The sequence below is a fragment of the Thunnus albacares genome, chromosome 15 (genome assembly GCF_914725855.1).
Source record: "Thunnus albacares chromosome 15, fThuAlb1.1, whole genome shotgun sequence".
In the NCBI taxonomy this organism is placed as follows: Eukaryota; Metazoa; Chordata; class Actinopteri; order Scombriformes; family Scombridae; genus Thunnus; species Thunnus albacares.
The window spans coordinates 13926350-13940574 of NC_058120.1; the positions used below are offsets into that span (position 1 = coordinate 13926350).

The window sequence follows — 14225 nt, forward strand, 5'->3', positions numbered from 1 at the left end:
TTCACTTCCGTTGGGTTGTTTTGTGGACTATAAACGATAACTTTATTGGGAACATCCATCCACATAAAACAATGATGTCACTATTTTAAAACAAGTTTGTTTTAACTGGCCACCAACAGGAAACCTCTTCACCATGTAAACACACAGACGTACTTGACAAGTTCACAGGAATGCACAATGCAGCATCGTGTTCACATGAGAATTCTCACATTATTATAAGCAGACAATCTTTTTCAAGTGTACAGTGTTGAATCAAAATTTCTTTTGTTCATAAAAACTTATTAATGTGCATAAAACATCAATGTTTCAAGGAAACTTTTCATGATGAGCTTCAAAGTTAAGGCATCATTATAAATCAATAGAAAAAACTGGACATGGAACTGAAAACACAACTTCTCAATCCTTCACAACAATAACTGGAAGTCAGTACTATGCACTAATTTTTCAAGCTTCATTGGTTGCAGCAAAAAGCCCTTTTATTCAACAGGGGAAAAAGGCTCATCTTCCAAGTCTCACATTCAGTCAGAGCACCATATGATGGTAACAGCACAGCCTCCTTATTACTGGTATCCTGCGTTGGTTCGACGTCTTTTTCGAGCCCGCAGCTCCTCAAAGTACTGATGAACGGCTTCGGCTGTGACTGTCTGAGAGATAGAGATGGAAAAAATGGGTCATGTTTTACATTTGTCCAACAAAACATGATTCTTGACTGCAAAATTGCACATTTTAGTCATGTATAATGAAACCAATATTGCCCATGGGTAAATAAGCAATAATAACAGATTGAGTACCTTGTGGGTGTTGTTACATTTAATTCTAACTATCCAATCTATATTTGCACTTGGATTTCCATTTCTCACCTTTCCTTCAGCAGCACACTGTTCTAAAAATGCAGTGATCACAGTTGTCAGCTCGTTGTAACCTAAGGGACGAACACATGATTAATTAGTCACACGTCAAGTCTCAATCAATCGCCTCTCCGGCTAATTTCACTTTACACCCTTGGAGGAAAATTTATTTTACTCTGCTGTTAATTTTGACCCCACATCTTCCCCCGATGCTCACCGTAAATGACCTCCAGCTGCTGTACATGGCTCAGCGAGCTTGTCAGTGCCATCAGCGGGTGCTGCCCAAACGGTTCATCCAAGCCTTTGTTCTCGTAGGCCAGGATGGTGTCGGACTGATCCATAAGAAACTGCACCTGGACAGCCACGTAAGCCCTCTGTGCACCGACGCAACACACAGACGAAACACAAGATGCTTAAGTACTTCACAGACACATGAACCAGGATCAAATGGACAGCTGACTCCTGTAAAGTGGTGTTGTTAAAGCATAAACAGTATCATACTCTGAGAGCTGTTATTTGTGGTCTACCTTGCAGCTTGTGCAGGTGCAGAGTTTGGAGCGCCAACTGTAAGGCCAGAACACTGCTCCCTGTCTCGGCCTCTCCAGCCCCTGGGCCTGCAGCTCCTTCAGCCTGCACTCCTCAGATTTGGTCGTGGCTTTTCCAGGGCTGCCTGTCATTTCCTCGTGGCTCCGTTTGCAAGGGATACTCCTGTTTACCGCTTCCTAAGATACAAACAATAACACAGGAAGTAGTGAGTCACTGTGTTATACGGGTGGGGGGCAGGGGGAGCAGACGAGAACACCTGGACTCTGTAAAACATCTGCACACAGCACTGCAGACTCATCCAGGGAAATTCTCAAGGCAACTGACACGATGACATGATTGGGCGATGAAAATCACCAGTTTATAGTAAGCTGCCCTGTGAAGGCTGGCCAAAGCCTTCTACAGAGCAGGAGAAGCAGTGCCTCATGGGTCATTTCTCCTCTAATTACCCAGAGGAGGGGGAAGCATGATAACAGGAGCTTGGAGCCTGCAGCTCTTGCAGGTATAATCCGCTCATTACCCTCCAGCCCCATCTAGTGGCAGGCTGGCGACAGAAAAGCAACCGCTGCCATAGAGATGACTACAGTGAACACTCAAAATATTGTATAATAATAATGATAATAATAATAATAATAATAATAATAATAATAATAACTTTCCCAAACAAATCCCTCTCCACTTCCTCTTCATTACATACCTACTCCACAAGAAGCCACACTCACAGCTGTGCAGGGCTTCCGCATTATGGAGGAGGATATAAATGAATGAGTAAACTGTCAGAGGCACTTGTCATACTCCATAGGTTAAAAAAAAATACACACAATACTTGCTCAGTCTGAAAATTGTGAAAAATGCCAGTTATCATTTCTTAGGGCTCATGGTGACGTCTTCACACACCTTGTGTCATCTGATCAACAGTCCAAACTTTAAAAGGTATTCAGTTTGCAATCATGTATAACAAAGAAGTGTCAAATCCTCACATTTGAGAAGCTGCGACTAGCAATATTTTTGCGTTTTTGCTTTAAAAAAAAAAAAAAAGACTAGAACAATTGTTCAATTATCAAAATAGCTTCTGATTTATTTTCTGTCGATCGACTAATCGTTGCAGCTGTAGCCTTAAGTTAGTTCATTCATTTGTCCGTTGATAAATGGAGAAGACTATAATAAAAGAAAAATGGGTTAGAAAATGGTTAGAAAAGAAGGCTAATTTGAGTTTAGGCTGTGTCCGAAAACTCTCCCTATTTACTACACAGACCACTATATTTACTATCCGGCATTTCACTGAGTGTCTGAATCCTGAGTGTGAAATTTATGCATTATATTGTTCCCTGAAAAATTCCCACTTTCCCAATGGAATTAAAAAAACAAAACAAAACAAAAAAAACACGTGTCCATGGCACGTACACTACTTTCTGCTAACAACCCTACCATGCAATACGAACATTACAGTCGTGCAATGCTACACCTATCAAGGATGACACAATGTGATAATTCCTAAGTGTCCAAAATCTCAATTTATTGCTCACTATACAGTTTTTGTATCTATTAGTGAATGAGAGTGTGATTTCAGACACAACTCTAGTGTCTGCAAATGCAAAATAAATGCAACACATCCCCAAAACAATGAGCACGTACCATTTTATGAATTGATTTGAGCATATATGGGAAAACAAAAACAAGAAAAAAGTGATGTTTTTCTTTATCTAAATCAGCACAGTTTAGGCAAAATACAACAAAAGTTTATGTGCATAACCAAAATGATATTTGGCATATAAAGAAGAAGAAACCTAAATGTACGTTTCGTCCATGGTCAGTGTTAGCAGGTTATATCTCTCACTTCAACTCCTCGCTATCTGGTTAGCTTTTAACACGGCAAATGGAGGCAGTGGTCTCATATGTACTGTTTCTCACCTCCTGCTTCGTGTGTTCAAGACTGGTGGAAGGTTCTTCATCACTGATCTGACTGGGCTCTGAGTCTTCTTCCTTTTCATCTCCTTCCACAACATCAACCTCTACCTCCTCCTCACTGACACTGATTACAGGTGGTACTGCAGGGGAAAGACAAATATAAAAATGACTCTCTGGATTTTTAACATTTGCAAAGTTTGACATACGGTTTTGTTTTTGCAGCTTGTGAGAAGAAGCTCAGAAGAATAAATTACCTGCAAAGTGAGCAGCATACGTCCACAGGAAAGGAGCCTTGCTCATGCAGCCCTCGCATACCATCTCTTGCAGCTCCTCAGGTTCCACCATAGAGCAGCCCAGGTGCTGTCAAAGATAAACAAAATGACTACATAGAAAGCGGAAGAGTCATAGTTGTGCTAAACTGTAAATGAGAATGAAATAAGTGCGTAGAAATGCAACAGGACCCGTGCTTACCCTGGTATGAAACCAATCCTCACAGATGACACACTGAATCATCTCATCATTGACCTGTTGGGTAATTAAAAATTGAGTAGTTCAGTAGTTTTCACAGAAATAAACTGAATCACGTGAGCTCAGAGACCATTTAAAAGGGCAAGTGAAATAAAAAGAATACCTGATCATCTGCGTCTGGGTACGGCCGGTCACACGTGCAGTAGCAGCCATGGAAGTTGTGATTGTAGAGATTTTTGTTGTTTTCATTGTCTTTGGCCTGTGAATACATATGAAATGGAATAACTTGAACAATCAGAATATGCATAGCAGACAATTTGGGAGATAAAGGGATCTGTTAAAAAGTAGAGGACTCACAGGAATCAGCTGGCACTGGAAGTCTCCAAATCTGCCATTTCCACAGTCACAGCGAAAGTTTCTACATAAGAAAAACAGGATACTGTGAGCTTGAATTTGTCTGATCAGTTCACTGTCAGTCCAACACACAAAGAAATACTTTCAAAAATTACCTTTTGGTATACAGTTCAAAGATCTCATGTCCTTCATGGCACTTATTGGCACAGGCCAGACAAATCCCAGCAGGCTCTGCAGTACTGGGGGTGCAGGTGCTGCAGGCGAACACAGCCTGTCTCTTCACATAACCCTGCAAAGATCACACACAATATGCAGCAGTATGCACATTATTATTGATTATTAAAAAGGACTGTAGTAATTATTTAGTATTCTCTGAAAGAAGGGTTTCAACTATGAAGGAAAGTTGGGGATATTGCAGTGACACAAAGCAAAGGGATGATAATTTCACTCTTGAGTTGCACAGAAACACCTTAGAATAAATGATAATAACATAAATATTAAAATTACAGTGGGGGATTCTGTTAAATACACAGTCGAAATTAAATATACACGATATTACATCTACAAACTGCTGTGCTTTGATGTGGTGAAAGAGTCGAGCCGACAATAGAGGCTGCAGGGATGTTGCGGTGAAGGAGGCTTTTCTTACCCGGGAATAAGAGCAGTTGTTCGGGTCGCTTCCAGCCAGCACGCACAGAGCCTGCTCCAGCTCTTCTTCGTTTGCAAGAATATCGTCCGTGTCCGAGTCCTCTTTATTAGCTGCCATTCTGGGAGAAAAAGGAGGAGAGTGAAGACAACAGAAATATTCACTCAGCCTGTCTGAGCACAACAGTGTTGACAAATGTCTGTTCCGGGCGGGAATTTGGGCCGACACCACGTGGAGGAAGTGACGCAGCATCCGGATCAATTAACATACAAGTCTGTCTATCTATCTATCTATCGATCGATCTATCTATCTATCTATCTATCTATCTATCTATCTATCTATCTATCTGTCTGTCTGTCTGTCTGTCTGTCTGTCTGTCTGTCTGTCTGTCTAATTGTAAACGTATTGATTCTATATGATAAGTTTCACATACATAATGCAAAATGATAAAAGTTATTTACCCCCAGTTTCACTGGATTTTTATGTGAATTTAAAGAATATATTAAGACTCTCAAACTTATAAACACTAAAAAAAATTAACAAATCTGTATAACTAAATGGTGAACTCTTTAAAGAAGAATTGTGTATGTTTTTATCATAATTTTGTATTAATGAAGTTTATTTATCCCAATGTTGTTTCTTAATGTATTTAAATTCATATCCTTGTTCCTTTGTATATCATTATGTTGAGCACATGTTTGCACTGTTTGTATATTTGAATGTTTTCTCAATAAACATTGGAAAAATACCCATCTATCTATCTATCTATCTATCTGTCTATCTATCTATCTATCTATTGAACGTGTGCCTTTATAACGCTTAATACATTGATATGTGGCTAAATTTGTTTTGTTTATGTTTTGCAATTTAAAAAGAAACACATGTTACACAAACCTTTTCCTTATCTCTAATTAGCATTCAGCATTTTTTTCTAACAATCATGTAACTAAGCAGATATGATTGCTAAGACTCATAAAGGAAAAAAAGCCAGGTCATAGCTTATCATTGACCTTAATTGTCTCTCATAAATTGAGTATATAGAGTAAACTATAGTACATTAGTTGCGTTCTATTGGCACTGACTTGCATTATATGTCTAATGGATCTGTAACCATAACAGACACATGCTATAGCTGGCATCTTCTCCAAATAACAACAACAACAAAAAATCCACTGTCTTGAAGGGAAAAACAACTAAGCAACTCAACCACATACAGCACAGCCTTAAAAGAATGAAATTCAGTTATTTTCGGTGCAGAAAAAGTGACTTGAAGAGGACTGAGGATTTTTTTTATACCTGTCGTGGTGGTAGACAGAGGTGTAGAGGGACAGGAAGTCGGTACTGTAGATCCTCCAGCCACTTCAGCAATGTTGGTGCAGCTGTGTATTTTTGAAAATGTTTTGTTTTGTTTTGTTTTTTTCAGAACATAATAGTGATTTTATTCCTGCGATCAGAATCTCGGGAATCTTTTCAATCTCATTTATTAAATTTCACAGATAAAAAGAACTCCATAATGTACAAAGACCCTCATTTATGAAAGCCGGACCAATGCGGATAGTCTGAAGGATTTGAATAATATAAATATTATTATATCATTATAGTACATAATAATAATATCATAATAAAATAATAGCCTATCATAACTGACTCAATTAAATATAGATCTACATTCATTAATATCATATTTATCCAGTGTACACATTTTAGGAAGCTACAGAAAAACTATTCATGACAAGAAAAATACATATTATTTCACTTTTTACAAATGTTTTACTCGTGTCAGGTCCCTCTCAAGAAAGCGAGAATATGAGCTGTATGTTGCAGTGGTTTTCCAATGGATGGCGCCACTATGACTTGTTTTTTCTATCAGGAAGAAAAAAAATGCACCGGTGCACTTTATGAGGGCAGTTAAGACTAGTGCATTGAGCAGCGTGTTGCCATTATGCAAGCTGCAACACAAATAAAGAATCAATTGGTCACGCACACCATAGGTGGTTTGTGTATAAATTCACAAAGCAGTTAACTGATCCACATTTTGTGTTAATCTTTTGTAAACAGGTCGGAGTGTGAGTTGACAGCCAGTGAAGCGTTGCTCGCAGGGAACAGGCTGAACTTCTCTGACCGCATCCCGGTTGCCTTCAGAGGCTGTCGGAAAATATTGGCGCGCCACCATGAACAGCCCAAAGAGAGGAGTAAACATGCAGTGACAAAACATCTGTATGTTTTGGGCCCCTGGAATTGGTATATTTGACTCCAATGATGAAACTACAACTGTTAAAGTCAACATTTCAGTGATAATAATAGCCTACTGTTACTTTATCAACGTGTGTTTTTTTTTTAAGTAGTTCAAACAACATCCAATTGATGAATTAATAAAAACATCAATTACGTGTCCAGTTCACATCCACATCATTCAAGGTCTCCTCATTATTCTTTTGATTGGACATGTTTTGTTTCTGACTTCTGTAGAGCTGAGTGGATTAGTTGATAAATCAATTAGTCGACTGACCAACAATTAACTGGCAAGTCTTTTGTAAATAATGATCTATTCATCAACTGAGTCATATCTGAGACACAATGCAGAACTTTCTCAAGTCTCTCCAATGTGAGGATTTGCTGCTTTTCATGTTTAAAATTATAATTGAATCTTTGGGGTTTTGTACTGTTGATAAAAACAAAACATGAGAGCTGAAGAAGTTGTGATTGTTTTTTCTCATATTTTACAGGCAAAACAATTAATCGAGAAAATAATCAGCAGATTAATCTAAACAAAATGAATGAAAGCACAGCAGCACTTGAAATCTAGACAGACTGTGAAATAAATCAAAGCATCACTGACTGGATCCTGTCCAGGTATGCAAAAGCTAAACAAACTGTTTCCTTTCCTCCACAGGACAAACACACACATCAAACAATATTAACAGAATGTAAATAATTAACTGCATAGGAAGGATTTTGATTGTGCACTCAATAAATTTTCACATTTACTTTGTCTAACAGATGCGTACATTTTAAAACTTCAATAAAGGGAGATGAGCAGCACGGATCAATGCCAAACAAACTCTGTTCCTGAGAAAATCTACAAGTCTGAACAAAAAGTTTATTTATTTTTTAGTTATTTATTTTATTATTAACAAACAGCTTGGTAAACATATACAAAAAACATAAACAGATAAAGCCAGGGGACCAAAACACTGACAGAAATCATAAATCAGCTCACAAAACGTTATACAGAGTGCATAAATGTATGGTTTTAATAGCTTTCCTATTTTTAGAATAAAGGATTGTTGTAATGTGTTGTTTTCAAAAATTAAAAAGATGGGTTATGCTTGGAAAACTTAGATTCATGAATATGTGATTGTGCAAGTAATAAAATCAAATTAATGATTTAGTATTGATTTGCTTTATGGTGAACGAAAAGTTTATTGCCGGCTTCCGTTTGTCAGTGTTGCTCTCTTGGAAGTGGTATTTTCCGAGCAGTTCATGAATGCAGCATCAGGCTCCTGGATCCTGGGTGTGTGCAGCCAGTTGAGCTCAGAGACTGAGGGAGAAGAAATACACCAGGAACATCTCACCGTGAGTCCAGCTGTGCCTGTCATCTGTCACCCTGTTTGAAGAAAACTTCTTCCTCCACCTGGGCGGACCGAGAATGGGAAACTACCCGAGCTAGTTTCTGAAGAGGACAAAAATTCAGGAGGGAACTGTGCTAAAAAACTACCAGGTTAGTTAGCTCCCACACAGCCTCTCGTTGCCAGCTTTAGTCGTAGTTAAGTCAGTTGATTCATCTGTTTTTTTAAGGTAAGCCACCGTTAGTTAACTTATTAGATATTTTGCTGGGGGTGGCATGAATCTATTCAGCCATTTAACGTTGGTCAACCTTGTTAGCAAAGCTAGCTTACGTTTCCTAATCGCATGCCATCGGTTAGCTTTGCAGATTGTCACTATTAGCCAGCTAACGTTAGCAAGTGAGGTTAGTTTAACGGGGTCAGTGCGTGTGGTTTGCTGATGCTGAACCACATTCACTGTAATATTACGTTTGAAAACCCTTTAATGTCAGCCATGAGGACCAATTGAGCTCCAGGAGGCAGACTAGTATCACAAACCGAGTCGTGAAGTTGAATCTTCTCCCCCTCATTACCCTGCTAAGGCTGTTGTGAAGACTATATGGAGGTTTTTTTTTCTCCTGTTTATCCCTGCCCAGGTCGAGCCTCCAGACACTTCATTTACGTCCAGAGAAGGAACAGGAGCACAGCAGAGATGCAGACCTTCCTGAAAGGCCGGAGAGTCGGCTACTGGCTCAGCGAGAAGAAGATGAAGAAGCTCAATTTTCAGGCGTTTGCTGATTTGTGCAGGTATGTGGCTGTAACACAAATTCAAGTGATTTCAGCTTGACACACATTCTCAAACCAGGGCCTACATCTTCAACAATTTATGTCGCAGTGAGGTGTGTTGGTGTACTCTCTCTTAATGACTAATCACAGAGGCTTGATTACATCCTCTTACAGGAAATAGCCCTTATGCAGTTTTTATGTCAACTTTCTCTTTGACACTTGCAGCATCACTGTCGCTCCCCGCTCATGTGTCGAGGTCACACTAAAAGTTGATAAGGCCCTGCAGCTGCTCAGCCTCTCTCCTCCCTGCTGTATTGCAAAGGGGATTTTCTTAAAACAGTATGTATGAACGTCCCTGGGGTACAAGTAAAAGTCAAACTCTTTGTTGGTGAATGGTGTCGAAGGTTGTGTTTGTTATGTCTTGAGTCCGTGCTTGTTGAGACATGGTGCTCAGAGCCAGAAGACAGTCAGATGAATGTGTGTAGTTAGGACTTTTGCTAGTGGCCCAAGGTGCACAAGCAGCATTAACAGGTGTTATATATATTTTGTTGCTTTTAATGGTCTGGAAGCAGTGAGACTAATGAAGCAGGTGTGTGTGCCCTTATTGCTTAAGTTAACCTTTGAATGCTGAAGTATCTCATGTATATTGAGTGTTATTGCAACGGTGTGATATCACAGACACCATTCTTGGCGTCATGTCACTAGTTGCGAAACCCTTTAGTTATCTACAAAGAGCAGACATATCTTTCTACATTGATGGTCATAATATCAACTTGTTCAAGGGTGTATATTACCAGTTGTTTTTTTTTTGCCCCCGTTTCTCTGCGCTTGAGAGGGGCAGCTATGTGAGTGTTGTGCATAGCTTATCCATCTTCAGCAGAGTAAAAGGTTATATAAGTTGTTGTAAAGTAGGGCATGGATTTCCTCAGCAGACGTGACTGTGGGATAAGTGAACTCTCCTTATATATCAGATTGGAAAAGGGCCCCAAGATGTGACAGCAGTCACAGAACATAGCAGCCTGTGCTGTGTGATGGCTGCAGTTAATCTGAAAATACAGATGTTAAAATGACAGCGGCGCACAACAACATTTCATAGTCTTCAGTCGTTTGATTTTTACAAGAATGTGCCCCGGCAGGTCAGGTATGTTGTCAGTGTGGATTGTAGCAGGCGATTGCTTTGCAGGATTTTCACCTTTCAGAGAGGGTTGTTGCCTCACAAAGGCGCGACCTGATTGAGCCAGCGCAGATTACCACACTTTAATCCACAAAACATTTTTAATCTCTTCATAAATCTCCAAGCAACACCCTCTGCATGCCCTATCCCACGTCCTGCCCACCCCCCCTTCCTCAAGAGCCGGACTGAGGGCTGTTTAATAAGAAGGGTGGGGGTCAAGGGTGGTGTTTGTGACAGAAGATCAAGTCAATCACAAGTTAATCGCCTTTTATACAAGGACAACAAACACCATCACATGTAAATGCAAAAGAGCTGCAAAGTTAATGTGCGGTTTTTTCCACATTTTACTTGACCATGTGATGGCTTTTCCCCAGGCGGTCACTCAGACTCATCGACTAGTTCTCCTTTTCTTGACATGTTTCCCTTGTCATATAGCTTATTAGAAAACAAAAGTCATCTTCAAGAGGAAGGAAAAGATGGAACTAAAATAACCCTCATATGCTTGGTTTTCAGATATAACCATCATCTGTTTTTTAAAGACATTTCTCTTTCTAGGAGGCCTGTCAGTCTTTGGCATTAACACAGTCTTTGAATTTCCTTTCGTGCACCCTGATTTTACTTAACAGATTGAAAAGGCACAGCTTTTTGACTTGTCGGGGCTGTGTTATGCAAGAAAAACAAAATGTTTCCCCTCACCAAAATGTGCCAGGGTTACACCCCAAATAATAACTGACCAGGTTTGTTCCCATCTCATCATGTGGCACACAGCTGACATTGTGAGTGCTTCTACCCTGTCTCGTACAGCTGGACTTGAGGAGAATCCTGCTGGTCAGAGGCGACGCTCAGTGATGCTTTAGAGCCATTTAGGCTTGTCCCTGTCCTGTAAGTTTGTGCAACAATTTAGAGACTTCCTACTGGCTCTCGTAAATCTATTTTGGCAAAATGCAGCGCCCTTGAGAGCAGCCAGCCTGAGCAACATCGGATAATATGAAAATATTGTCACTAAGTCCTGTCAAGGGAAGGCCACTGCACTCTAAGACATCACACGTCTGACTCTGATGAGATTATGCTAAGCTACATCCACTGTAAGCTTTTCTTTCTACTTACTATCATTGGACGTAATAATGATTTATTCATTCCATCAGTGACTGAGATTATTTAAAACCTGTGGCGAGTGTCACTTTAAAATCTATTAACATGTAAAGAACTGACATGAAAGAATTTCAACAAATAAACAGAACAAACATGTAAATCCGCTAAACCTGGTTGGGCTGGTTTATCTGTCTCCGCCTGTAACTACAGTGGTATTCATCACACTAACTTTTACTGATTGTAAATCACTCCTAAAACAAATGTTAACCCCCCTCCCTCCCCCCGATATCTTACTCACTGTGCTTGTTCCACATGTCAACACTATCACAAATACCCACTTGTAATCTTTGTAACTGGTGTGTACATACTGTCATGCAGCAGTCATTTCTCTGGTGTGTCATAAATACCAAACGTTTGAGTTAGAGTTAATGGACACATGATACTGTCTGCTAGTATGAAGTGGTTTAATAAAGAGAGTCTTGTTTTTTTCCATCACACCTCCGTGTTCTTGTGTGTGTGTGTGACACCTGTTGGAAAAAGTTGTGTCCCTGGCCTGTTACTCTCTAATGGAGCTTCTCCTTCATCCTTTTCACCGCGCTGGCCTTGTAACAATATAAGAGAGCACACGATCTCCATATCTGAGACGGGACGAAACTGAAGGCCCCATTCACATCGCATGAAACGCGCCAGCTGCAGTATTAAATATCCACATTGTTGTGAAGCGTTGAATGGCTGCACTGCTGTTACCATGGGACTGTAACTTCAAAAACAACTGGTCCGGGCGAGCCGAGTTGGTGGTGTTAGACTGTTTTGGGTTTTTTTATATGTATATTTCACTGTTAATTCCCTACAACCAGGGGATATGTTGTTTTGATTGTTCAGGTTTTTCTAGTTATTTTTTTTGCTGGATTCCCTCAGTTAATTTGTGACACAATTAAGAAAAAGGAGATACTTCACAAGCTTGCCCCACCAGAATTGTGCAAATGCCCTTTCTTGTACACCCTGTTGTTGTCATTTTTTGTCTCAGCGGGGGAGTGGCATTCGCATAAATCTGATGATTCCCTATGAGATGACGGGTTTAAAAATGTCGGGGCATTCCCTATGACTCATTTCTAGAAAAACAAACTTCAAATGGAGAAGAAAACCCAAAAATGAAAGTTATTTCACATTCAAATGTTTGCACAAAGGGTCAGTTGCTTAAATACTGTTGCGTATTGTCCACGTGGTTCCTCATGTGAACAGTTGTGTTGTGATAGTCACCTCCACCGAGAACTCCAGTCTTATAGGGGGGTCTGCTGGTTGCCAAGCAACTGATTTTGATCCGAAGACTAGTCTGTGCTGTTTCTGAAAAGTATAATATTCTCCAGCTCCGGGATGGGGATTTGGTGTTTCGGTCACAATGATCCTACTTTGCTGTCAAATTTATTTAGGTTCATTTTTCAAATTGTTTTTGACATCTAGTGGGTCAGATCTCTTCTGTCCATGTCTCTTACTGTCAATATAGTCAAATCGCTAAAGAGCTTTGTGAGTTTCTGTTTAATTCCTCTTATGGAGAGGAAGTATTTTGACATGCATTTACATAAAAACTAAAAGGAACCTTTACGTTATAATGGAAAGAAATCCACTGAGGACAACTAATGCAAAAACATGTTTTACATAGTTTTATATTTCGCAACAGGAAAGTAAATAATAGTAAACTGTAATTTAAAAAGGTGTGTTTTTTAGTAATACATGGTTGTAACATATGTTTTTTTCATTACTTGGCTTCATGTTGGATTCTTTGCCTTTATAGTCTTTCAGTTCATTTAAATCTTTCTCTCTGTTTTTTTTTTTTTTGATAGTTATTGACTGTTACTTTTGTCTTTTTGTTTTTCAGGAAAAGAGGGATAGAAGTTGTTCAGGTAAGTTGACGACATCTTTTATCGGGTACTTTTTAATTCTTCTAACAGTCATTTATTGTCTGGTTTTGCAAATGTACGTTTAGATCCTTGTTGAGAGTCTGTTGTATTTCGAAGCATTGAGGCAGAGCTGAAACCAGATCATCCACTACACTTACATTTTTCACAGATTTTTTTTTTTTTTTTTTTACAGCACACTGCCGCGAGTTTGTTCTCTCCTACATGTCTGATGTAGTTCCTTCAGAGACTCTAGTGTTATTCTCAGTCTGTAAGCATCACAAATCATTGTCTACCAGAACAGGCCATGTTCATTGTTAAGCTGTGATGCAACTCATCCCTGCACGATATTTCAACACCTGACGTCACCTCTGTTAACTCTGTCCTACATCAGAAGAATCCGCTTGGGGCTCCTCACTCTGTATGAGTGTGTGGCTCAAAAATAAAATTGCATAAATGTGAGCAGCTACAGTTTTTTTTTTTTATTAATTTGACCAGATGATGATAATTACAGTGACTAAAAGGTACTCTGTGTTAAAAGAAATAATAGCCTGTGTAGTAATTACTCAGCTCTAGTAGAGGACGGGTGCTGAGTTATGTTCAGGTAAATACAGGCCCCAGGGAAGTAAAGGATGCTGTCATTAATGGATATTGCACATTACACCACATGAAGTACACACAGCACATACAGTAGCATAGTAACAGTTGTTCCTAAGTCCTGGGAGCTCAGTGCTGAAAAGTACTCGTCAGTTAAAGTGCTCTCTGCTATTGAGGAGGAAATTATTTAGACTTTCCTCTCAGTCGCTCTGTTTTCCTTTTTAATGCTGTCTCTTGTCTTCTTGGGGGGTTTCTTTTCTCTCTTTTTTTTTTCCTATGCTTTGAGGTTATTTTTTTTCCTTTCACTGTGCTGACGATAGCACACCCAGTAAGAGCCTTGTCCTGGGAATAGTCCCAAAGTAAGCAGGC

General features: G+C 39.5%; 2 protein-coding genes across 2 annotated transcripts in view; one reads left to right on the forward strand and one right to left on the reverse strand.

Annotated features, from left to right (window-relative positions):
- Positions 1–15: 15 nt before the first annotated feature.
- LOC122997890 (putative E3 ubiquitin-protein ligase UBR7) lies at positions 16–6152 on the reverse strand. Its single transcript, XM_044374218.1, has 12 exons — positions 6064–6152; positions 4771–4888; positions 4277–4410; positions 4125–4185; positions 3931–4026; positions 3771–3824; positions 3554–3659; positions 3303–3439; positions 1376–1570; positions 1066–1222; positions 861–922; positions 16–644 (listed from the first exon to the last, which is right to left on the reverse strand). Exons 2-12 carry the CDS (start codon positions 4885–4887, stop codon positions 561–563), a joined length of 1203 nt encoding a protein of 400 aa, XP_044230153.1. The 5' UTR covers position 4888; positions 6064–6152; the 3' UTR covers positions 16–560.
- Positions 6153–8245: 2093 nt separating this feature from the next.
- Positions 8246–14225, forward strand: part of itpk1b (inositol-tetrakisphosphate 1-kinase b) — a 29175-nt gene continuing 23195 nt past the window's right edge. The window contains exons 1-3 of the mRNA XM_044374718.1: positions 8246–8488; positions 8969–9119; positions 13241–13265. Coding sequence (XP_044230653.1) covers positions 9025–9119; positions 13241–13265 — 120 coding nt within the window. The 5' untranslated portion in view covers positions 8246–8488; positions 8969–9024. The remainder of the gene's footprint in view (positions 8489–8968; positions 9120–13240; positions 13266–14225) is intronic.